Genomic DNA, 26,119 nt, shown 5'->3' with positions numbered 1-26,119 from the left:
TTCGATTCTTTCAGGCCAGGGATCAAAATGATTTAAAAAGGTGTTTCCGCACTTTCCTAATCGACCCCCTGAAACACTTTTAGATACTCTCCTGCAATTAGACCCACAATGGAAAAAATTTATTTCATTTGTATATAATTCTATTAATAATAATAACACCTCAAGACTTACAGTGCTTGTTAAAACAGCGTGGAGCTGTTGTGCTGAAGTGGAGGGGGAGTAGTGGGAGGCGGCCAAGAATCTAATTCACAAGTCCTCAATTTGTGCCCGGCATGTTTTAATACAGTGCAAAATATTTTATAAAGTACATTATACAAACGCAAAATTAGCAAAGATTTACCCATCAGTCAGCGACATTTGCAATAGGTGCGGACAATCGCCAGCTAACCATACCCACATCTTTTGGGCTTGCCCAAAGCTAATCGAGTATTGCAGTAACATTTTTAAAACACTAAGTCTATAATCACTATAATCAGACAATTCTCCCCAATCCATTATCGGCTATATTTGGCATCCCTCCAGACCTGGGCCTTTCACGTTCTTCGAAACAGGCCCTAGCCTTCACCATCCTTCTGGCTCGAAGACTTATTCTACTTAGATGGAAACTAAACGTCCCCCCGTCTCGTGACCACTGGGTCAGAGAAGTTCTTTACAACCTGAAACTGGAAAAACTCAGATTTTCACTTAAGGGTTCCACCAGTAAATTTATGGAGACTTGGAGACCTTTCCTGTCTGTAGTGGGTACCATGACTTTGCTACCTGATTCAGAAGGAAATTAAATTATCGGTAGGCCTTCTCATCGATATCCAATTCTTTTGTTTTTAACCGATATATATTCTTTGTCTTATAATTTTTTTATTTTTATTTTATTTTTCTCTTTGTATATTTGTGCAATTTACTAGTACGAACGTAAAAATATATATTCATTTATTTACTTAGTATCAGTATTATTTTTTCTTTATTTCTTTTTCTGCCTCCTTTGGAATGTGTATGGATGGATGTGTGTGTGTGTGTGTGTGTGTGTGTGTGTGTGTGTGTGTGTGTGTGTGTGTGTGTGTGTGTGTGCGCGTGTGTGTGTGTGTGTGTGTGTGTGTGTGTGTGTGGGTGTGTGTGTGTGTGTGTGTTGTGTTGCTAGAAGCGGTTGCAGGGATTGGATCTCTGCTGGCTGTTTGTCTTGTGCTTAGACCTGGACGGGTTGGATTGGGTTCTGGGAGAAATCAGCTTGAACTTCCTCTTCTCTCTATCTATAACTACCATGTTTTCATTGTACTAATGTTTGATGTATGTCAAGCTGTAAAATTCAATAAAGAAAGTTTGAAAAAAAAAAAAAAGAAAATCCCTGCAAATTCAGCTCTGATTGCCTTCTTAAATCTAAGACAGAGAAATTAGTTTTTGTATCTTTTCTTTTTGTTTGACTCACAATTTCTTATAATTTACTGGAAAAGATTATTTAGCCTTTTAAAATCTATCAGCAAGTTAAAAAGAAAATTATAAAATAAAATAAAAATAGTTCTGGGTTAAAAAAAAAAAAGCCACTGCATAGATATGATCAAAATGCATCCTTGGTGCACAAAAATGTTGTGTATATATGCTCTTTTATTTATTTATTGTTTTGATAAATGTTTTCTATAAATCTCCAGTCTGCACACACTTACAGAGCACCTATTTTTGTAGCATGAACAGATGTGCCCATTGGCTGAGATCGTTAATCCAGAACACTAGGGTTGATACAAGCAGGATTTAGCCACAGCCATGATACTAACATCTGTCAGAATCTCATTTCAAGCTCCCAAACACAGATAGGACAGAGGCAGAATATTTTTGCTTGTAGTCGTTTGATGAAGAGGCCGGAGCAGTGAACAGATTCTGAACGTGAGGTAAGTGTTCAATGAATTCACAAGTTTAGGAGGATTCATGGCCTAGAAAAAAATCTGTTTTGTTCAGCTTACATAACATCCCACAGATTAAATTCTTTTTTTTTTTTTTTTTTTTTTTTTTTTTTTTTTTTAAAGGTTTTTATTGGCTCTAGTGGCCTTTATTTGATAGTTAATTGACAGGAAAGTGGGTAATGAGAGAAGGGGGAAGACATGTGGCAAAGGTCACCAGGCCGGGAATTGAACCTGCAACAGCCACGTTGAGGACTAAGGCCTCTTTATGTGGGTTGTGCTTAACCCCTGCGCCACCACAGCACATCCCCACAGATTAAATTCTAGCCGCTTTGTGCTTATGGCGCATCATCTCATTTACAAGTGTGCTTTAATTTTTTATGTGCTTCTGTTAATTTGGAATTTATGAATTTTACCACTGCAGTTTATCATTGTTTGTATGTCGAATACATAACAGCAATTAAAAGTATTATCTCAAGTTAAAGTAATTAGGCTTAAACTGAGATGCCAGTTGTAGCTGAGCTGAAAGACAAATTAAATATTAAATGATGATGCTGGAAGAAAATTGTTGCCTGGTTACTTTAATTGCCGCTAAGGTAGCTGCGTTGGGGAAACTAGGAGCCAAAAAAAGCGGTAAGACACAAGAAACAAAGTTTAACAGTCTATTAAAATTTTTCAAATCAACAAAGTATCAGTGGCAATAAGAGTCCTTGTTTTGTTTGTATCTAATTAATCAACACTTTATTAATTCTTGTCTCAGCATGGCAACATATGATCCTTTTGTCACTCTATTATTAATATTTACTGTAAGAAATAACACCCCTGGATTTACTGAACTTTTCTGACTTTTTTCAGCCGTACTGAATTAAGCATTCTCACTCCTGTCTCTCAAATGTGAAGGTCATCATTGTTCCACATTGCGTGAACCTGACCAAGGTATTTTAAAACTAGAAAAATGTCTTACATTTACAGTTGTGCAGTACTCTGTACTGGCTCATGCTCTGGAACGGTGCACAAAATTTAGCAATGCTCTGCACGCAATGCCCCAGCAGGTTGCAACGTGAAAAGCATAAAATGAGGAAAACTGTGAATACCATAGGACATTATGTTTATTACGGAGTGATGAAATAAAATTTTAATGAACCTCAAAAGAAACTAGGTTACTGCAGCAGCGCAAGGGAAGATCAAGAACATCAGTTCTGAAGTAAAGAAGGCATTTAGATTATTCGATACAGAAAATGTCATAGAAATAAAATATTGGATGTTTTTATCAAATAAACAAAAAAGTGAAAAATATTAAAAAATGAATTAAAGAGTGGCAAATAATTATATTAGCAGCTCCAATCCAACACCATAAAATTACCTATTGAACAAACAGGTAATATGATAAAGTAATATGATAATAGATTGGAGTAAATTTAAAACTATAACAAATGGGGCGTTTCATTTGCATTATATACTGCATAACACAAAATTAGTAAAGTTATTAATTAGTAACAGGCCTACAAGGGAGTGCAATTAGTGCTTGAGATAGTCACCAGACGTCTCTATGCCACCCGAGGATAATCGTGTGTAGACAATGGATGGTTGAAATGTGGATCTGAAAGAAATATGTTTTATTTTTTTACTATGAATACATCAGTTTTTCTTTCCTGCTTATTCATTATTTGATCTAAAAGCTCAAGCGAACTCTTAAAGTTTCCAGTTAAAAAAAAGATTACATTTTTAGCACCTAATTTGGTTCTACAATCAAATCAGATGACTTAAACAAAACAAAAAGCAACATAATATGTTGTCTGAAAAAAACTAACTCAATACAGGGATTTTTGTATCTTTTTGTGTTGCTATTTTAGTGCTGAATCTTAAAACATATTTTCTCCACTTAATAACTGACGTAGCTGTCCAAAAGTGTTATTTTCTCTGTGGCAACACTAGGATGCTAAATCATCCTAGTCAGCACTTTTACCTGCTTTGTAAGCAGCATAAGCAGCATTAGCAAGATTTTTCTATACTCCTGGCATACTGAAGTGTTTGAGCAGGTATTGGCTTTGTGATGAATAACAATGGAGATTTAATTGGTTTAGAGCTCAAGAAATGTGAGGCAAAAAGCAATCGTATTTTGTGTTTCAGAGGATTAAATGAGAACATGAGCAATCCCACATAATAAGAGACAGTCACATCCAAAACCATATCTCTGCAGCATGAAAAACACACATTACCTTGAGTTTCTTCAAGCCTTCGAACAAGTGTAATAAAAATATGTCAACAGAGGACATTACTTTGTTTTACAATCTCCTTGACACTAATTAGAGATTTTACATAGAACTTTCCACACCAAGTGATTTAAAATATTTATAAGATATAAAATATAAAACCTTGTATGAAAATGTAATGCCCAAACATTATTCTTATTTTTAGCACAAATAATAAGCAATTGCTCCCACTATAAGAGTTTTAAAATATTCAGTTAAGACTATTAAAAGGCCCATTTTTAAACTGTTATCAGATGTTGTTGGTAATATATTTCTATACATAATTAAATATGTTTACGCTTCATTTTCAAGATACATTCTTGATCTTGAAACAAAGATATGTAAAAAGTCAATCTAGTCCTGATATTTAATTTTCCTCAATCCAAACTATAAATAATTAATTATAAAATTAAAGAACAACTTCCAAAGGCAATAGATTTCACAAAATGATTTTACAAACTTTGGCATTTTAAGCAGTGAAGCTGTTTCATGTCTGTATGCTTGGCGTGTCTGAAAAGGTTTTCTGGACCAGAATCACTCAAAAATCACCACCTGTTAATCTACTGGGAGTTTTCATTTGATGACTTGCTATTTAGGTCAACTTTAAAAAAAAAAACAAGAACAATCCTCTCAAAATGGAAAGACAGAAATAAAAAACTTAGAACTTTCACAGTTCTAAATGCTACATTTTGATTTTAAGAATAACACTCATTCATGCAGTTAGTCAGATTACTATATTCATTTCCTTAAAAAAAAACCTAGACAAAGTTACATCTTTATAATGCAGCTGAATGTGGATTAATCAACACTTTTTTAAGCTGCAATTGCAATTATGTTTTATGTATTTTTGGAAAATACTTGGTTTATGACTGGAGGATTTCTGTCTGGCATTTATTTTGGTAAAAAAATAAATAAATAAAAAGCAGCTACACAGTAAAATTCTTTTAATCACTGTTTTGCTTAGCTGGAACCTGTTCTCATTTCCTCCCATTTTTGTTTCTGTGTTCTGTGATTCATATTTATCAAAATCCAATTCAAACAAGTTGTATTTTAAACAAATTACTGGACCAATGTGTCATATATATGTGTGTGTCAAGCATATTATATATGTATATTCATGTATATTATTGTGCTGGGGAGGGGAGAGGGTCTAATTCAAGGCAAAACTGCTCATACTTTGATGGCGTTTTGCAGATTTCATTGGCATTCAAATGTCAACAATGATTGATTTTTTTTTTTAAACCAGGGACTTAAGATGAATTGCAGTTCAATACTTTGACAAACAATGGGCTCAGAACTAACCAAGCTCTAAATTGAATGGACTATTTCATGATTGATTTTAAAATTTTGTGTCTTTCCAGCACAGCTAGTCTCAGATGAAATCTAAATGCTTTCAGAATTGCATGTTAGTAAAGGTGAAGTCATCCTCTTTAGGGATAATTAACCTTCATCCACATCACCTTTCTTTAAAACAGAAATGTCTGGTCTTACTGATTAATAATCAGTTCAAAGGAATTTGAACTGATTAATGCCACACACATCAAAAAACAGCAGTTTCTTGATGTATTTCTGACCTTTAAACTTCATAACAGAAATGGTAATCTCAGCCGAAATGTTTTCTCAACATGCAGTTGGTGTTGTTTATCTCTTCACATTCCATGTAACTTATACCATAAATAGTTTGTCAATTAGTGTGGCATTTCAGCGAAAACTGTCTTTATACTAAAAGAGAAATTCTGCAACTCAATTGAAATCTAGCATTCATGCCTTTTTGGCATTAGTCTATGTACATGCCATATCTTTAGTTATCCACTCTGTCTTGCAAAAGTTCTCCAAACAGATTAGATTTGTGAATAAAATTTCGTCCCCCGCCCTTTTGAAGTGCCTCCAGTAATTTTCTATCACATTTATGTCTGAACGTTAGGCATTTCAAAACTAATTGTCTTGATATGAAGGAATATTTACTGTTGTGCTTCCCAAGATTTGTCAATTTTTTTAATCACATAGCACCTTTTAAAACTATGTAAATCTGTGGTTCTCAAATGGTAAAAAAAACAAACAAAAACTGATAACCAAAGAGATGACATACATAATCTCAGCAGGGCATCAGATTAGCTCAAGAAAGAAGTGCAGAAGAATATTTTGAAGCCCACTGTTGAAACTTACAGGATGACGTTTGGTACGCATTATCTTCAAAGTGTTTTTTTGTGAATTCAGCTGTTGAGCAAAAAAAGAGCCAGGGTGTGTTATGTGGTACTGTGTCCAGCAGCAAAACCATCCGATCTGCAACTGCATAATTTAAAAACAACAGGCACCCTAATTAAGAGATAAGAAGGTTGTTTTGATTTGGTTTGGGTTTTTTTGTTATAGTATTAGAAAATGCAGCAATCTCAAAGGCATTGTGTACAATTCAATGCTGAGTGTGGTAAACTGTTGGCTTGTTATTTTGGCAAATAGATGAGCTAATGCAATCAAATGAATAATATTGCAACAGAGTAGACAAAATACAAAATGATGCAAAAGCATTGTGGCCAGTTTGCTCATTTATACCAGATAGGAATAAGAGCTTGCAAGCTTGTGCTGCTGGTGCTGATGAATGAAAAACTGTTTTGCCTTTCAACTAACAGGTTCTCCCTTTTCAAGATGGGCAAGGCGGGGAGTAAAGTTCTACAGCAAACCTCGCTGGATGGGGTTCAAACACAGGTAAAAACCAACACTAAATGAACTTCATGTCCACACAAATCCATACAATCCTCCACACAAACAGATGTAGAACTTAAGTGGTAAATGCACTAACTCTGCATTAAGGTAAAAACACATTAAACCTCTGCAATGATTAGTGCTCTGGTAGTTGGAAGTGAGATCATGTTTTGGTAAAATGGGCCAGATGCTGTGCAGATTACACAACCAGGATCAGAGTGCTTATTTTCACACATCCTGCATCGCACCAAGTCACTTAATAACCAACAACCAAGTGAGTGGGCACTGGACCAACTATTTCAGGCATTAAAGATTCTGTTATTTAGTAAACCAAGAAAATGGCCACTGGTTAAACATAGGTGTATTAGGTTCTGGTAGCAAATGGCTACAAATTGCAATTAATTATTTCAATGAAAAGCAGCCTTTTAGTGGTAAGCAAAGGGCTGGTCCAATTCAAGTTTATAAAGTTATAAATAAAGTTTAAGCCAGAGGCCCACTTGACTTTTTTTTCCCATTGACTAACTGTCGGTAGGCATAGTGATAGTGAAAACTTCAATCATTATGCCTTTTAGAGAAGGAAAAGCAAGTGGTCCTCTGATTTTCTGTTAACTTACCAGGCAGATCAGCAGTAGTCGCAGACAGAGGAAACAGTGGGCACAGAGGATGGGGGTACCAGACTTAGCTCTGCAGAGTATGGAAATGGACCTAAGACAAAATACATACACACATATTCATGATATGCTTTGTTTAAATTATTTTGTATTAGTTGTAATTCTTATAGCTAAAAATTAAATGTATACTAGGTCAAGTCTTTCTTTAACGTGCTGCATTGCCCACAGTTGAGCCTGATAATGTGAACAGGTTTAACACTATATTCTGTGACCACCGTATATTGTGACAATAGGAGGCGCTGTTGCAGTTTTATACCATACTTGTGACAAAGATATAATAAAGATGAGAACTTTATAGTAAAATAAGTTACAGAACTATTACAGCATTTCTGGAACAGTTGTTATGCCAGTAATAAATCTTGACGTTTTATTCTCAGGACAAAGGACAGAGTTACCAGAAACAGTCTGGTTGAAATATTTAGTTTTTTACTATAAGTCACAGAGTCAGTGGCCACGGTATGTGATAACCGCTATCATGTTCTGTGACCATCTATATTTCCATAATACTCATAATATTAATGGCACCATGTTACTTTTTGTTCTTTGTTCTGCCTTTTCTTTATTTTTCATTTTGCGTTTGCCCGAGGCATGGCAAGGCATGGTGTAAAACTGCAACAGCGCCTCCACAATATACGGTGGTCACAGAATATGGTGTAACACCTGTCAGGCACTGGGCTAATTCTGAGCCGCCAAAAATTATATATCACATATAACTTATAAGTTGATGTAAAATAATGTTTGTTTTAGCCACATAAATTCTCATATTCAGGGGCAAACAACATAACTCCAAATAGAGCACAGCTAACTCGTCTATTTATTATGTGGCCTTATGTAAAAACCTTTGCTAGCAAATGTCAAACATTGTGAAATTATTGTTATCAAACATAAAAACGCTATTTTGAAACCTAAAACCCCCCAGAAATATTTGGGGTCAACTATGAGCATCAATTCATTTAAAGTTAAAACTCAGTTTCACATAACTACAATCACGCTAGCATAAATATTGGCCGTCAAGCTAATTTTCTATTAGCAGCTCACAAGCATTTTTGATAAATATTAGATTACCAAGAGACATACATACATATCTTTATCTAGGCTTTTTTATCTTCTTCCTCTTCCTCCATCTTTTCTCTGTCCCTGAAGGATATAGTCCTTTTTTGAGACATAATTTTGCCTACTTATCTTTCACCGGTGCTTTGCACAGTAGCTCATATTACTGGTGAAGCGTGACCTACTGCGACCACAAGAGGGCCCCCAAGACCAATTTCTTCTTCTTCTTCTTCTTTTCTTTTTTTGTATTATGGCGGATTGCAAGGAACTTAAAGTGCATTTCGCCACCTACTGTACATGAATGTGTAACAACACTACCTTAAATTCTATTAATACCAGTTTCTTTTTTCTTTTTGCGTTTTAATGGATTTTTTTCTACATGATCAAATATATATTGTTGTAAAAAATCACATCTTTATAATCTAACTGTTTCTGTTAATATAATCATATATATAAAAAATAAGGTACCAAGGTCCGTAGTACTGTTACAGAAGTCATCAAGTCCTCATTTATTTTATCAAACCCATAGATTACAAGGGCATGCCTTTTAATAATTGCATTGTAACAGTGTTTTTTTTTTTTCATATTTTGCCACATTACAAATACAAACTGAAATTTTATTTTATTTTTTTCAGATTTTATGTGATATAACAAGAAAAAGTACCACATAACTGTGCAGGGTTTGGAAAATTATGCCTTTTTTTGACAAATCTTTTTGTGTGCCATTAACACAATGTACTCACCATTTTGCATTGATTGCCCTAAATTAAAGTGCAACCTTAAACAGTCAAATATAAATCAAATCAGATGTGATTTTAACATAAATTCTTTTTAATAAAAGACCAAAAGGTTTATTATAGAACTATAGTGAAAACACCTCATACTGAATGAATACAACAGACAGGTTAGGGATAAAGGTGTGGAGAAATTTAAAGCAAGGCTGGGTTTAGTTGACCTTAGTTTATTTTATTTTGCACAATTAAAATACAAATTAAAAATATTAAGAAGACATAATAATGATGCAGGAGAAGGGAGAAGTCCAATGGAATAGTATAGAAAATATAACATAGTCCAAAAATACAATCCTTCATTGGAAATACTGTCGCATAGAAAAAACCCCTCATAAAAACCCATCTACAGAGTATTATTAGAAATGCTAATAAAATAAGTAACAATGAAAAAGTTACAATCACAATTATTTCATTAAGTAAAGTTTTAACTCTTTTACAGAAAGGTAATAAAACAGAATCCCACACTTTAAGCATCTTGAGGGGCAGTGTTCAGTCTATCAGAGTATCACACAACTCCAAATCCAACTCCCATCTGCATAAACCTACAGTTCTGGCAAACAGAACAATCAACAAAGAAGTAGCCAAGATAACTGGAATCACAGTTATTTCAGTTGAAATAATCTGCTTGTTGTGGACACTTTAAACATGACCTTCATTGAAGGGGGTCAAGAGGAAAGTCTTTTAAAAAGAAGCTTACAAACTCTAGTTTAAATTTTGCAATACATATTGTGGAATAGGATGCTTTGATTAGTTCAGACAAAAAATAAATATCTGCAGCTACACAGTCTTGTTGCAGTTTAGTTGACACTTTGATGAAAAAATTTTTGAACAGAGAAAAACTCCACAACAAATCGACCCCCCCACTCCCCCACCCCCAACAAAACATCCTGATAGTGATACATGGTATTGATGGAAAGATTGAGCTATACATAAGAAAATTGTGGACGAAAGCCTGCTAGATGCTGCATAAAATATGAGACTGAAGCAGAGTTTTACCTTCCCCAAGCATTTTTTGGGGTTAGAATGGTCTTGTCAAAGTCCTAACCTAAATCTAACTGAGAATCTACAGCAAGTTTTGAATATAGTTTCCAAACTATCCAAATGTGTCTAAGTTTGAGTAATTTTGCAAAGAAGAATAAACAAACGAGTCTCTAGATGTGCAAAGCTGTTAAAGATTCCCTAAAGAACTTACAGCTGGAGGTGTAAAAAGTATTTGGGTTGGTTGTACATGCATTCCCCATTTGTAAGTTTTCTTTGTAAAAATTACAGCAACAAAAAAAAAGTAACAACAAAAAACAACCTCCGTATACATTTCCTTTCACCATACAGCAACACTCTATTTTTTGCTGGACTTCAACATTAATTATAAATAAAACACATAAATAGTTTTAGTTGTCATATGGAGAAAAAAATGTTTCAGGTATGGATACATTTACAGGGCACATCATGTGAAATACAAACACAGAATTATGGTGACCTATCAATTTTCATTGAGGTAGCATTAGGTAAATGAATTTAAACTCCATGCTGACTTCCCAGTCAATATTTATTGCTGTGGTGTTTCGGAAAGTCGACTTTCTTCGGGTAAATCAGATAGTGTGACTGATGAAAGACTGGTCTCTGGAACTGGACTGAAACCAAAACAAGGTCATCAAACAAGGGCACCAATGTCATAAATGATTTACAAGTATTTAATGGCAATAGTTCATTCCAAAAGAAGTCAAAGTATGAACAGTATTACAAGCATAACAGCAGTCTGAATGATTTTTTTGTTGCAGCTTAGGTGAAGAGCACCAGACTGTTGTTACATTAAGGTTTTTGAACTATCAGTTCTTAAATCCCCACAGTGCAATTAATCATACTTCTCTTACCCAAATAAAGTTGGAGAAAATTTAGTTACATTGAGTTTCTCAGCACAAAGCAAGTAAAGCAAGTAAACTATAATCATTTAGTGAGAGCAGGATAGATCTTGGAATACCATTTTATTTGAAAATACCTAAACAAGGAAGTATTTATAATTAGCTCTTTCTGAAAACATTGGTATTATTTAAAATTTTTAGTGCACAAATAAATTGTTGCACATAATCAAAAGTGCATTTATGAATATGAAAAAAACATCTTACTAAAAATAAGGTGTATACACATTAGTGCATGTCTTAGTCTTATTAAGGTTGCAAATAAAAAGTAAACAGTAAATAAAATTATTTATAGGCTACTCAATTTTTTTCCTGAAAGTGTTCTCCCACAGATGACATAAAACAAAACAAAAAAAAACAATTAAATTAAGTAATGAATCATATTCAGTTAAAACCCATCACAGATACAGTATATCATAATATTACAATGGCTAATCAAAACATAATATGCTATTATAATGTTGTAGCAGTGGTAGAGTCTGCATGGTAGTTACAGCTGTCAGTGACAGCCTTTAAGAATTGAAGCACATGTTTTCTTGAGTCATTATCTGAATTCCCTCTGGGTTCCCAAATTGCATAATCCTTCTGACCTCAATTTATTGAACCCAAGTGATTGTACTTTTCAGAATATGCTTCAGCAAACAGGCTCATCCTGACACCCCATCAAAACTCAAGCTGGCCTGAGTGGTTGCCATCTCAGATGAAGTTACTGCTGGGTTCCACAAGGCAAAGCTTGACTAGAGTGAATTGATTCATGGGGATTGGAGATTAAGACTTCCCTGGCCGCTTTGGTGGAGTAAATCTGGGGATTATGATGTCAACAGCCTATGGACGCTAGAGAGGAAATTGAATTGTGAGGAACGGCAGCGGCTATGGTGCAGGATTACAGCGTAGTTAGTAAAAATCAGAGATGAGAGTCCATGTCTGTGCCTTTCTCCTGTTCAGCAAAACCTCCATGGGAAACCATTTACTGCCTTCGGACAGTAGAAATTGTGACAGGGATGACTGAGTGAATATTTCTGATGTTATTTGAGGGTTAAGAAGATTTCTCTCTGTGGTAATCCTGCTCTGGTCTGGCCTTTGAAGCATCAGGTGGTGAGTACTGTACTACTAAGTCCAACAGGAACTACTTTCATTTAACAGTCTGACAAGAATATCTGACAATTTTTACACCTGAATCCTCAGGGAGCATCTTGTTGAAGGCTAACACTGCAGATAGATAAAGTTCTGTTAATGGCTGAAGATAAAAAAATGTCACATTTAGAGCTAACGTGTTATTCTTTATCTGCTTTTTCTTTCTGTTCTGTAAGACAACTCCAGTTGTGGCTGCTCCTCCCGCTCCCTCAGCAGCTCCCAGTGTTACATTCGAAGGACTCTCAAAAACCAAGAAGATGAAAGTGAAGTTGGCCCATTTGGGTTTGGTCTTCTTCCTCCTTCTGTCTCTGGTGATGACAGGCTGTTTCCTTTGGCAATATCAGCTGCCAAAACTTAAGCCAGGTGAGAACTACAGTCATGGTGTTAGGTAATGGGTATTTAATGTGAAGCTTTGTTCACTCAAATATTTGTCATTAATGTTTTAAAGTGGATCAGCTTCATATTGAATGTATTCTAAATGGATCGTTAGGATTTTTATCACTTTTTATGATACTTTAAAAGGTTTTAACGAGGTAAATGGGACTTCACAAGTTTAAGATTTACATTACTACTGTAGATTACATGCATATAGTAGTATTTGTTATTAAAAGAGTGTTGGAGGATATTAGTTTCCTGCAATGTCCTTCACTTTTTGTTTCAGTTACTTGCTAAATTATTAACTGATGTTAATTTATGATGTTTCGTAAAGCAATAAAATAACCATACAGCTTGACTAATTATTGTTTGACTTGTTAATAACAATTAGTAGCTTATTATTAAGTTACTCTGTATTTAAACTGAAATAAAGCATACATTTACCTCACATGGTTTAGTGATACACTTACTTTTGTAAGGTTAAACCTCTAAACTACTCATGAGTTTTGAGGTCACCTGGTTTCTCAGCAAAGGTTTTTTGCCACTCGAATCCACACAAGCATTCTTAAAATTGGGTGTACTTAGAGCATGAAGGTCAGGCTTCATTTTTCTTTTTCTTTTACTTTTGTTTTAGTTTCCAGGCTCAAACTGAAATTTAAAGAATGTCCTGTAATTATGTGTTTGAAATTTTGCTAAGGAACATTTTGATAATGTGACATTCCTCAGAAGTCATGAAGCCAATTTTCATTCTTGACCTTGAAAGGCCACCCCTTTTATATTATTTTGAAAATATGTTATTTGCAGACCTGTGCTACGCCACAAGGTCTGAAACATACAATATTTTTTGCTTTTTATCGTCTATTTTTTGTGAGTCCTTGATTGAAAGATAACAGACAGCAGGATGTGAAACTGGAGTTAAATGTCAGGATCTCTACATTCTTTAAAAGTAGAAAAGTGGATGGCAGCTTTTTAAACAAAGGCAGAAACTGAATCATCTAAACAACTTGCAGACAACAAGATAAAAAAAAAGGTAAAGGTTTATCTATAAAGACATAAAGTCAGAAAACATTGTAAAGTTTACTTATTATTTGGTTCTAAATGCACAAACACTTGATGGAGTAAGTCTATAATTTTAATACATTTGCTTTTCTTTAGTTGGAATGATAAAAGATGAGACTTTTTATTTCTCTTATCAACAGCTGACATGCAAGCATTTTACTTATTATCAGTTCTTTTTTAAAATTATTCTCAAAAATTTATGTGAAACTGGCTTAGTTTAGTAACACAGAGCTTCAAAGCAGAACTGACAAAGGTCATCCACTTAACTCAATAAATCAAACAAACATTCTCAAGTTGTTTCTTTTATTTGCAGTTCCATCTATAAATTTGTTGTTCATCTAAATATGTCTGTTGATGTATCAGTTGATAATTAATAGAAACAAGTCTATTAAAAAATCTGGAAAACTGTGTAAAAAGGCTAGATTTCTAAGTCAAAGATGGACAAGATTTAACATTTCTGATTTTCATTTTTCATTTTATGTTGAAAGTTTAAGTAAACATGAAAACTTTAGTTTATACAGCATTGCTTTTTTGTCTTTATTTCTAATAGGTCTAAGAGTAGTTGATAAGAATTAGTTTTCTAATGTATAAAAAAATAATTATAACAAATTAACTTTTTATTTCAAGTGAAAATAACAATAAATACATATTATTAATATGACTAATATTTCACATAAAGGTTTTAAATCACTTTGAATACTGACTTTATCAAAGTTGTACATTTTGTGAAGACCAAATAAAAGGTTCAAAATTGGGATATGCAGTAAATAATTCATCATCAAGAATGTATTTTAATCTACACAGCATCTAAATATGTAAATACTAAAACTGTTGCACTTCATTTTTGATATTATGTCACCTTATCAGGCTTTAAGCCATGCATCTCTTCAACAAAACTATAAAAACACAAGAATACCCTATTTTTTAACGTATTGTCACTTGTATGTATAAGATTAGAAACCTCACTAAGAGAAAGCACCTGCTTACACTGGAAGATGACTTTTTTTTTTCAAAAACTTTATTTTATTATTTTTTGTGATGTGAGTTTACAATATCAGGTAGATAGGTGGCCTAAGGCTACAGTGATATATGCTGAATCATCAGTGTTAAGAGCAAAAGCAGGTCACATCTTCTTTCATCAGGGAGTTGCATAGAGCACGTCATGTCTAAATGTACCTTGTAAGATCAAGAGGATTCGTCAGAAAGCAGAGATAATTAAATGAAACGCTCAGTCAGCCAATTAAACCCCATCTTTCCCATCATTGCGCCCTGGATACTGTATTCTATCAAATATCAAGTGGGATTTACGTATAAAAAAACGTCTCCCAGTGGGCTTTATCTGACATTTATTTTTCCCTCTTTTCTCCTTGCTCATCCATCAATCAGATGAAGAGATGGGTCCTAATGCCAATTCAGAGATGATGTGTCCCCGCTTTCCTGAGCCTCTCCCTTTGGAGCATCCTATCCCCAGTCTCAAAGAAGCCCTGGAAAAGGTCAGAAAAGTTAACCATGCAAGGACAGTGTGTAGTTGCTTCACCATCATGCTCAATCAAAAATGAGTAAACTGAGAGGCTGAATAGATAATCCTTCACACCAAATGTTTTATTCCACAGAAGGAGATTATAGAAACAGCAAATGGAAAAAATATCAGTTCATTGGAGCAAAAGGTTGCGTTGTGGGCTGCAGAAAGAAGCACTTTAACATCTGATGACAGAATAAAGTACATGCACATTAGTAGTAAGGGCTTAACTGCATTAAGTAAAGGAGCAGACAAACATTATCATCACATTTGTCCTTGTGTATTAAATCTCAGCAGCCATTTAATATTTGAATTTGAATTGTACCTTTTTAATCTGTAAGAAGTCTTAATTTTAATTTGTTTATTTTTCCACTGACATAGTTAGAGCCTGACATAAAACATTTTATGATTTACAAGTTTTTTTGTTTTACTACCTAACATGCATCCTAAAGCAAAAAGTAAGTAATATTAATAAATATGTTTTGCTTTACAAAATAAAGCAAAACATTGTTTGGATCAACCTTCCTCTCCACATTAGATCTATTTAGAGCATTGAACATAATCAAGTTTAAATCAATCAATCAATCAATCAAGTTTATTTGTATAGCACATTTCAGGAACAAGACCCTTCAATGTGCTTTACATCATAAAAACACAAAAATACAGTCATAGAAGACAAAACACAGTCAACAATTGTAAAGTTTATATGCACTTACATTTTGCAACTGCATATAAAAATCCTTTTGGAATGATGGGAAACCTAGCCTGAGGTCAGACAATTAAATTAGCTCTTGTTGGAATTGGGGGTTATTGGATTAGGAGTTTTTAATGAACAAAAATTTGGGCATTATTTAATTTAGGTGGAGCATTCATTTTATTAAGTGATGCATCGTATAGCACAGCCAGTAGACTCCATCTTCTTCTTCCAGTTTTCAATGCTCAAACGTCATATGGGCATGATTGATTTGCTAACAACCAACCAAATGAGGATAATTAAATCTATATCATGCACCGATGGTTTTAGAGTCAAGATACACAGAGTGGAGAACGGCTTCTGAGAGCGAGGATCTTGTGTAGTGATAGTGATGTTTTTGTGCACATGGCTGCAAGCGAGTTGTGGAATTTATTTGCAAGGATTTTCATTCTGACCACAAAATACAACAATACCACACATTTAAGAATCTTCTTCCATCTCCACAAGCTCCTTAACTAACTTAGACATGTTTTGATTGGAGGAAATCTGGAAAACCTCCTTCACTGTCAAGGCAATATTGATGCTGCTAAACTAAATAAATCAAAACAATTTTCTGTTCTCTAGATAATATACTACATTTTTTCCAAAAAGGAACAGGTAGAAGATACAAGATCTCATGATTTCTATTACCAACCTCTGTACATAAGAGACAGATAATTTCTGTTTTAGCAAATGTCTTTGACCTTGTCACAAGATAAAGGAGGGCCTTAATCTGGTGTGTTGCTATGCTTACCATAAAGTGAGAGACATTTAATTGACATGAATTCTATAACCAAAGGAAACAGGCAAATTGATTTTCAGTCCAGATGTATATTCAATCATATTATAAAATATTTAAAAACTGTTTTACTTCATTACAGGTGGATGTTTTGTTTCGCCAAAGCATCAACCCCATCAGCCTTCCTGCTCTGTCTGCCATTGTGATTTTAAACGATACAGTTTTGTGGACTGGCAACTTTGGAAAGAGGAATACCAGTGATCCTCTGTCAGGCCCACCCAGTGAATACACAATCTACAGGTTGGTTCTGCATGGAAACACAACTTACAATAGTTTTACTTTTAAGAACCTTATTTGTTTGTTAAATGTATATCGTGTATACTTGTATTGTGATGATTGCTCTAAATACTGACATTTCACTGGTCAGTAATCCTTCCTATTTTAAGGGCCAATAGGACTAATTAAAGAGCATTAAGTCCAAAACCTAAATATAAATTAACCACATTTTAAGAAGGAATTAAAGTAAAATGTGCTTATAAAAGTAGAACAAACGATTGTTTCAATTTGCAGTTCAATTAAAAGGTGCCTGAGGGTGCTGTCTAGTCAATAAAATAACAAAACATGATATGTCCTGCCTAATTAAAAAAATAAGTTTAAATCTCACATAATAGAAAAGGAAAAGTAAATCTTTTTTTTGTTATGATCTGCACCACAGTGATCTCTTTAAAATACACAGGAAAATGTTCTCTTGTGTTTGCCCCAGATGAGTTGTTCCCTCTCTAGAGCAATCAATGCCTATTATTCAAGCAGCAAAGAAGTGATCCACCCACAGCTGCCCCAAACAGCAATTCAGCATGTGCATTCAGGTCTCTTTGTAGTGCAACCGTATTGGTTTCTATTGTGTTAACAAAACTCTGACTGGCACAATGCTTGATAAGAACTGTAATTTTGGATACTTTGGAGGCTGAGTCAGTGGCTAAGGTCATTCCTGAGCAGGTCTTACACAACACTGTCCTGACAAAGGGCCATGACTTGTGATGATTGTTTAGGTGTTGTGTTTCTCTTCCAACAGCATCCTTATTAACATGTCTTCCTTATAAAGACATAGATGTCTTCCCTGACATTGCATTGAGTAACTAGAGTATGTAGAATAGAGCAGTGCTCTATCTAATTGTTCTGTGTTCCTGCAAACTGTCAGTCAAATTGTGTATCATGGCAACATAATAATATGTTGATACTATTTCAAAATTTCTTTGATTAGAACGTTTAAGAGTTGAAACTTAAGTCAGAACCACTATCAACACATCGCTCCTATTCTGTCTGTAAATTGAGAGAACAAATTCTATTATTTATATTTTGTGCTTCCCTGAGATGAGTAAACTCTATCTCTAGGGTTAAGTATGGCCATCACATGGAAGAAGTTAATTATCAGTAACTAAAAGAACGAGTTCTTGTTCTTCTGGTAATCATCCACATCTCAAAATGGATGACAAAATGGGTCAAAAATCAAGTGCTTTTCTTTTTTGCTCTATTCTTTCGTCACCATGACAGCTCAGAGTAATGCTCAGATTGCAGCAGAAGAGGCTCCAATTTGTCTTTTCATCTCCCTCTCCTTACTGCCAAAGCCCATGAATAAGAAACCAAAATATCTGAACACATCATGTTGAGGCGCAGACATGTGAAGAGACGTTTCATTCAAAACGAAATAAATAAATAAATACTGTTATTAAGAACTGATTAGTAAATGCTCCATCAGATAAATAAAACTACACATGAAATAAAAGCAAAATAAATGATGGGGAGCTTATTTTGTTAATGAACATGTATTTATTTATTTATGTTTGCCAATTGTGGTACCAAGGTAGTTATCCCTAAAGGAATTTGTTTCCCCAGTTTCAGAATGACAGGAGTCGTGTGGGCACAATAGGCCTTGCTTTGCCTTGTAAGCGGGGGAGTTAAGCTATGTTCATGTGTTCTTGTTTTGAAACGTGCAGCACTTCCAGGGTATCTGTTGCCTCGACTGGGTTGTGTTGATTTGGTTGTGAAGAAGATCCTTTAATAAAACGGAGACAAGTCCCGTTCTCCAAAGATATTACTTCTCTTTCAAGCCATTACAGCTTGCACTTTACACCCTCTTGCAGATGCGTTGTAGTTTTCTGTCTCTAAAATCAGATTACAATAGAAGATAGAGGCCCCAATTTTTCTTCTCCTCTCCCACTCCATACTGCCACAGCTTGTGAACAAGAAACCAAAATATCTGAACACTCTGCACTCTGAGTGCAGGGAAAACCCTCATCTAAATATAAGAACATAAAAAAAGAAAGAACCTGAAATAAAAAGAAAGCTAAAAAAAAGTTCATGAAATATGTACAACAGCTTTACAAAATGAAAGCTTGGTATAAAGCTTGCTTTAGGCCTGACTGCAAAATCCTCCAATGGATGCTGAAGGTCATGCTTTGAAGATGCTAACAGAAGAAGAGCATCTACAAATCAAAGATGAAAGCCTGATGTCCTCATACCAGACACTCCTCCTCTCCTTGACTTGAGATCCAGTACTTCAATTCCACAAACAGTAACAGAGACAAGGAACAGACCTGAAGGAGTCAAACTTTTACTATCAATAAGCTTTGTGCCTTAAATGTGGACAAGGTGCTTGCTTGGATATGCGAGGATGAAAACAATTATCATGATTATAAATTTTTGTACAGCACGAAACACATTTTTGCTTTTAATGTATTTACAGGCATGACAAAATTGTTGGTGCCTCTCTGTTGATGACTGAAATGACTGTTCAATAACTTAAAACTGCACAAAAGTAATAGCAAAACAAAATGACTGAAAATTAACACAATGGAAATCAGACATTGCCTTTGAAATGTGGTTCAACAGAATCATTTTTAAAATATAAACTGCCATACATGTTTACATATCCTCATATCATCAAATGCTAATAGTGCTTTTTGTGTGCTCCTGACTTTGGCACCAGTTTGGACACAAGAAGTTGAGAACATCTTTTTAAGCATGAGAGTGGTGCTTTGAGCTAAAATCTAAGATTATGCTGTTTACATGCCTAGAATAAGCTCTTACACAAGCTGTCAGAATGATACAGATGTTTCCCTGGAGACCTGATTGGTTCTGTATACTTTATTTATTGTGTAGCATTGGCTATGTGATGAAAAAGGTTTCATACAAAATCTCTTTTCCAACTGCAAAAGAACACAAACACAACTGAAGATGTGTGAAAAATGTGTTTAAACCTCTTAGGGAGCAAATGAAGTACAACATCAAACAACTTCAGAAAGAAAACTTTTAAAATCAATTCAGATGAAGTTGAGTTATCCTGACAGAAAATCCCCATGCTGAGACCATTCTTCAGCATGACAACGTGATAGTTTAATCCCTCACTCCTTGCCAGATCAATTCAATAGCTCAAACTCCTCAGCTATATTTCCAAAACTGTCTGTTTAAAATCTAAACAGTTCCAATCTAAATAACCCACAAACATGATAACAGTTTATTTAATAGAATTTACATAAAACAAGAACATTCTACAAGAAGTTACTTTTATACTGTACAAAATGTTGCTGTTTCTGTTTAGAAATAGGAGTAGAAGAATGCTAAAGAGACTATTGACCCCTCGCACTACACACACTAAATTGGAGGACAATTTAAAGAGAATTAAATTCTCTTTAAATTCTCTCAAGAGAATTAAATTGTCTTTAAACTTAAATTTAAAGACAATTTAAATTTAAATTGACCTTCACTGCACACTGGTGCTTTGCACAGATTGATTCAAACCAAAGCACATCCCAGTGTGTGATATGGGAGCCAATTAACCCTTTAAAAAACACGTAACATTTAAAAGTAGAAAAGGATTTATCAGTACACCTTCTGACTAAATGTATAGAAGTTCTCACTCATTCACACGCTTTCCCAAAAGGACTGGTGATCAGTTTAAAGAGTTTTCCACTAAACACCAGCTGTGCTCTTTGTCACAGCTGGGGTTTTTGCTCTATACATGGTTGCCTAGGCAATGTTTTTCTGTGAAGTTGCAGCTATAGAAGTAAAGAAAAGCAGAAAAGACTGCGAGGAAAGAGCTGTTAAACATTTTAAAGTTTTTTTTTTATTTGAGTTTTGAATAAACATTTGCGAAAATTGCAATATTTAGTCTGTGTGTGGTTGTGAAAACCCAAATATCATCAACAGTTAAGTTTCTGTTCTTTATTTATTACATTAATCTTCAGACAGGTTCACACAATATTACTGTAACTTTCTTTTGATTCAGTACCAATGAAGCATGTCCACTGAGAAAGACCGAGATAAGTATGAGAAACATTTTGCAGTACAAGTGCAAAACATCCAGAAAGAGGAAAAAAGCTGAATGAGTGTAGCTCTTTATTTCCAACCGTCACTTTCACTCACTCTTCCTGCAGTCAATGCAAAGAACAAAACATTTAGCTGGATATGTGCCCTGTTCACTTATATTTTCATTGCTGATAAGAAATCTTATTTAAGTTATTTTACCTTTTTTCTTGTAAAAATATGTAAAACCCATATATTAGCTTGTAAGCTAATATATGGAGGTAATTATCTCAACAGAAAAGATTTTAGACAGAAAATAAAAAAAATGTGATTTACTGAAACATACTAAGTAAAGTAGACCAATAGAAGCACTCACCACAAAACGTGTTAACCATTTTTTAAATATGACATATAAGACCACATTAATTATTGAACATGTTTTTAAAAAATGTATTTCTCTAATAAAAAGTGTTCTGAGTTTCAGTATATTACTCTTAGGAGACACTGTATCAGTTCAATGTTTAGATTTTGCACATTACGTTTAGATGTTTCTCACATCTACACAGTCAGGTCATTCAAGTACATGTGGCCTCAATTCAAAAACAGTGGAAAAAAATTAGAGTAAATACAATCTATGGATTAGTGATAAAAGGGGCTCTTCTACATTAGATTTAAAACCAATCACTACATTGTCTTGTCTGTCTTTCAGAATTGCCAGCTTATCGAAGATATTCCCAACGCTGATGCTCTACAAACTGTGGGAGGATGGAAAGATCGCCTCCTTAGATGATCCACTGGAAAAATATGTAGAAAATTTCACTATAAAAAACCCTCTGGGGAAAACAAGAGACTCTGAGTTAAAATATGTGACAGATGGCCTAATATTTCTAGACAGTGGAGAGGTACAAATTCGCTCATCCTCTGTCACCCTGCGCAGGATGGCAAGCCAGCTCTCAGGTTTGTGGATTCAGCAGATTATAAAAAATAAAAACATGACAACAAGAAAACTGCTTTTGTGTGAAACAAAACTGCCGCTTGTGTATTTTCCAAATACCACTTTGCCATTTTTCAGCAATCATGCAGCTTCTTGTTCTTAGAAAAGCAGACCATAAGATGTTTTTTGCCCTGGTTATGCATGAAGAGTCACATTTTGTTTTTTTCAGGTCTTTTCAGCTTGTGATACTTCAGGTAATTGAGTTAATCTGAAAAAAAAATCTGAAAAAAAAACAAACAAACTCAGAAGTAGCGCATGTCTCTGAGTATCGTTACGTGCTTTAGTTTGCCATCAAGGAATCAGGGGTGAACATAATAATCATGTTCAGAGATCTATATGGTTGTCTCATAACACTGAAGTGCTGTTTCAAGACGAGTGAAAAAAACACTGCGCTGCAATAACAGTGATTTCTGAAAATCACTGCAAGAAGATGGAAACCGTGCCTGGTGCCTGGAAATACATGTTTTTCTTTGCTACTATCAACCAGTAGTTTGGTTGTTTTCTTTAGTCCTATGCTGCTTTGTTTGTTCTGCTTCAGGTCTGCCCAGGAGGCTGAGGGCTACAAATTTACTATGGAAAGGCAAAACGCAATCAGCAATCAATCTGTTACAAGATGATGTTCTCGTTGCAGATCCAGGAACCAAGTAAGGCTTATTTCATTGTTCAAAGTGAAACATTGCTAACTCTTATGTCTCTGACATGCGGTTCTAATTCACATACTAACACAAATTAATTCTTAAAATGTTCATTCTTTAATTTGCTTCACAGTGGATCAGTGCAGAGATACATGTGTAAAGAAATGCTTCTGTTATTGTCAACAGAAAAACTGTATCTCAGCTGGTCTTGATTAAATCTCCAACTGGGAAACATATCTGAAACCACAACAAATTTGTTTTGACATACCGTGTCTAATAATGCATAACACAACCTATTCTGTGGATTTTCTTTTTCTTTTACAGAAAGTGTTTAACTGCTTCTGTTCTTTTCAACGCACTTCTAAATTTACTCGGTTTGCTTCCTTTGCTAGGTGTCACTATAGTAACCTCGCATTCTCTCTTCTCGCTCATGTGATGTCTGAAAGAGTGGTCGGAGTTGACTACCAACGATGGGTCACAGAAAACATCCTGGACCGATTAGGAATGGAAGACACCAGTTTTGAACTGACTCCTGGGTTACAGAGCCAGTTTGCTGTGGGAGTTTACTCAAACGGAAAACCTGCTCCTCTCTATGATCTCGGCTGGTACCGGCCTTCCGGTCAGATGTTCTCCACCCCTGCAGACATGGCCAAACTCGCCATGGTGCTGCTGGGAGCCTACCACCGAAAGCTGCTGGAGCCAGATTCTCTGAAGATCATGTTGAACCCACTCTTTAGGTGTGATAAGGATTACTTTGCAAACCGTACTGGGACCCCTTGGGAGGTGAATGACCTCATGGGCTACGAGATGTTGAGGAAAGATGGTGATCTGGATGGCTACTCTGCCACGTTCTCCCTGGTTCCCAGGCTGAAGCTAGGCCTGGTAATCCTAATGGCGGGCAGCAGGCCTCAGAAGCAGGATGTGGTCACAAAGGCCTACAGCTACATTGTTCCAGCAATAGAGAAGGCCTTTAGGGAAGCCAAAAAGATTCTTGTTGCTTCCCCAAATCCAGAGCCTTACATTGGGTTCTTCACATACAGCAACATCACTTTCTATGAGATCAAAGTGGGATCCGATGGAGTTCTGATCATGCAGCAGTTTGGTCCTCAGATCGAAGAGCTGATCCCAGAGAAGTACAGGACAATAAAGCTTAACTACTTAGTTGAGCGGGTTTTCAGAGTTGTGTTTGATAAAGAGTACCCTTGTGTTTTGAGAGTGGGCAAGGCTTCAGTTTCGTTGGAAGCCCAAGATGGCCAACTTTTTAACTTCTACGTCTTTAATAAGCAAGGCTTGTCCCCTGGCTTTGATGCACCAGGTCTAAACACATACAATGTGGTGCGAATAGCCCGCAGGCCAACCTTCACCAGCTGAGGAGCAGCAAGTGTTTTTGTGCGCTACAGATGACGTGAAGAAAGGCATGTGACAGTGAAAGACTCACCTGAAATCAGAGGGGACGCCAGTAGTATCATTTTGGAAAGAACTCTTGAATGAGAACAGATAAGAAAGACAAGTACTTGGCACATGTTGTTTTTTTCTGCTGAGTGATGTACATGAATGTCATCCTCACACAGGCCCTTTATCACACCTCTGAGCTAAATATTCACTCTGTGGCAGTTAAGTGCGTTTGCTCATCTTGCCTTCTTCTGTTAATGTCTTGCTAGAGAAAACAGCAGAACAACACTTTTTGTGGTCAGTCATATAACAATTTTACATATGCTCACTTCTTCAACCAGGATTATTAGTAAATAAGATATTTATCTCATCCATTTTCAAACTGTCTTATTGGAACTGGTAAACATTTCCAAAGTTTTAAAACAACTTATTTACAGCTAGAAACAATGCAGTCTGATTTAACATACAGTACGTACAGAAAGTGCATAGACGTGCACAGGCTGCAGCTTCCTGTTATCATACTGCAACACATAGCAACTTAATTCAATAACTTTACACAAACAATAGAAAATAACACTGTTTTTCATGTGGATAAAAGAGGATAAAAATAACTACAATTGGTTGTTATTCCATAGTTTCTAAAAAGACTGCGGTTGACACTGCAGCACAGCAAAGTGGCTGTTTAAAACCCCATCCAGTAATTGATCAGAAAATCATATTATTATTTGTGATGAACTCCATAAGCTTTGTCATACAACAAATGATTTGGCCAGTCGTTATTGTAGTGAGTATTTTCCACTTTGTTGTTGCTGAGAATGCACCTTTGTTTTCCTGTGATGCTGGTTTAAATTTGGGTCATAATATTACCATATTTAGTTTTATCAAACCTCAGTATATATTATGTATTTTTTATACTCTCTTCTTGAAGATAAATATTGCCATAATGCCAGTTGATGCACAAGCAGCAGAAAAAAAACATTGTGTGTAATGTGAAGTCAATAAGAGTGTTATAGAGGAATGAAATAAAATACTGTATATAAAAATTTAAAAAAAGAGGTGTCAAAATATTGTTCCTGCACAAGCCACCATTAGCTTCTACAGGATATTAAAAAAGTGCTAAAAAATAATATGTAAGTTGTTGCTTTGAAGTTGTGGTATTATTTTTGATGCATTCTATGTAAGAAATATGCATAGTCTCATTAGAAACATATTTTTTAAAACATTGAATTTATGACTGTCTTTGTAAATTTTCCTGCAAACGTTCAGCTGCAGATATTCAACTGCAAAAATTCACCTTCAAAAATTTGCCTGCAAATGTGATGGATTTCTGGTGACCCAAGCCAAGGCAATCAACACTAGATCAAGTCAAGCAGATTTTAGCCAATCAATCAATGCTACATTGATGATCCAATAAAACTGTAAGCAGCCAACTGATGAGCAAAGGAGATATTTAAGGATCTTTTAAATGATAGAAAAATATTTAAATTAAAATGATGCATATGGTCACTGTATTAGATTTCTAAATACCCAGAAATCGTTTTAGTTTAAAATTTAAAAGAACTCTACTTTTTGGAAAGTATTGCACACAGTTTTCATTGACTGCAGAAATTGGATAGGAGTGGTGGAGAGACATTTTTGCAAGTGAATTTAAAGAAAAAAATTAAATATAAGTGCACATGATAAAAGTCAAGTGTTATAAATTAAATGTATAAAAAATGTCTGTTTCTACTTGGACTACATATACTTCTTCCATACAGTCAGACTTTTTTGTCATTTGCCAACCAAGTGGCCAGTCACCTTTGTAGAAATCTATGTGTTTGTTATGGATAATTTTGCTTTAATGTTGATGATTAGCAGTTTAAAATAAGAAGATAATCAGAGTGAAAGAGTTCACAGAACAACAGGGCAATTACAAATTAGAGCTATTAATGTTACACTTAGGAATCCTAGTCACTGAAAATGTTTTGTGAT

The 26,119-nt window shown here is 34.9% G+C and overlaps 1 protein-coding gene across 2 annotated transcripts; it reads left to right on the top strand.

The window, feature by feature from the left end:
- The first annotated feature begins 1,824 nt into the window (after positions 1-1,824).
- lactbl1 (lactamase beta like 1) lies at positions 1,825-25,173 on the top strand. 2 transcript variants are annotated; one of them, XM_023324700.1, is made up of 8 exons: positions 1,825-1,877; positions 6,766-6,841; positions 12,577-12,763; positions 15,221-15,327; positions 16,968-17,125; positions 21,837-22,084; positions 22,660-22,765; positions 23,149-25,173. In XM_023324700.1, the coding sequence occupies exons 2-8, from the start codon at positions 6,782-6,784 to the stop codon at positions 24,125-24,127; spliced, it is 1,845 nt and encodes a 614-aa protein (XP_023180468.1). In that variant the 5' UTR covers positions 1,825-1,877; positions 6,766-6,781; the 3' UTR covers positions 24,128-25,173. The 2 variants fall into 2 exon arrangements, with proteins under 2 accessions (XP_023180468.1, XP_023180469.1); XM_023324701.1 differs by lacking the exons at positions 1,825-1,877; positions 6,766-6,841 and adding an exon at positions 12,203-12,361.
- Positions 25,174-26,119: the final 946 nt, after the last annotated feature.

The sequence above is a fragment of the Xiphophorus maculatus genome, chromosome 20 (genome assembly GCF_002775205.1).
Source record: "Xiphophorus maculatus strain JP 163 A chromosome 20, X_maculatus-5.0-male, whole genome shotgun sequence".
Taxonomy (NCBI): Eukaryota; Metazoa; Chordata; class Actinopteri; order Cyprinodontiformes; family Poeciliidae; genus Xiphophorus; species Xiphophorus maculatus.
Note: the sequence above shows the minus strand (reverse complement) of the source record. Positions and strands in the feature narration are given on the sequence as shown.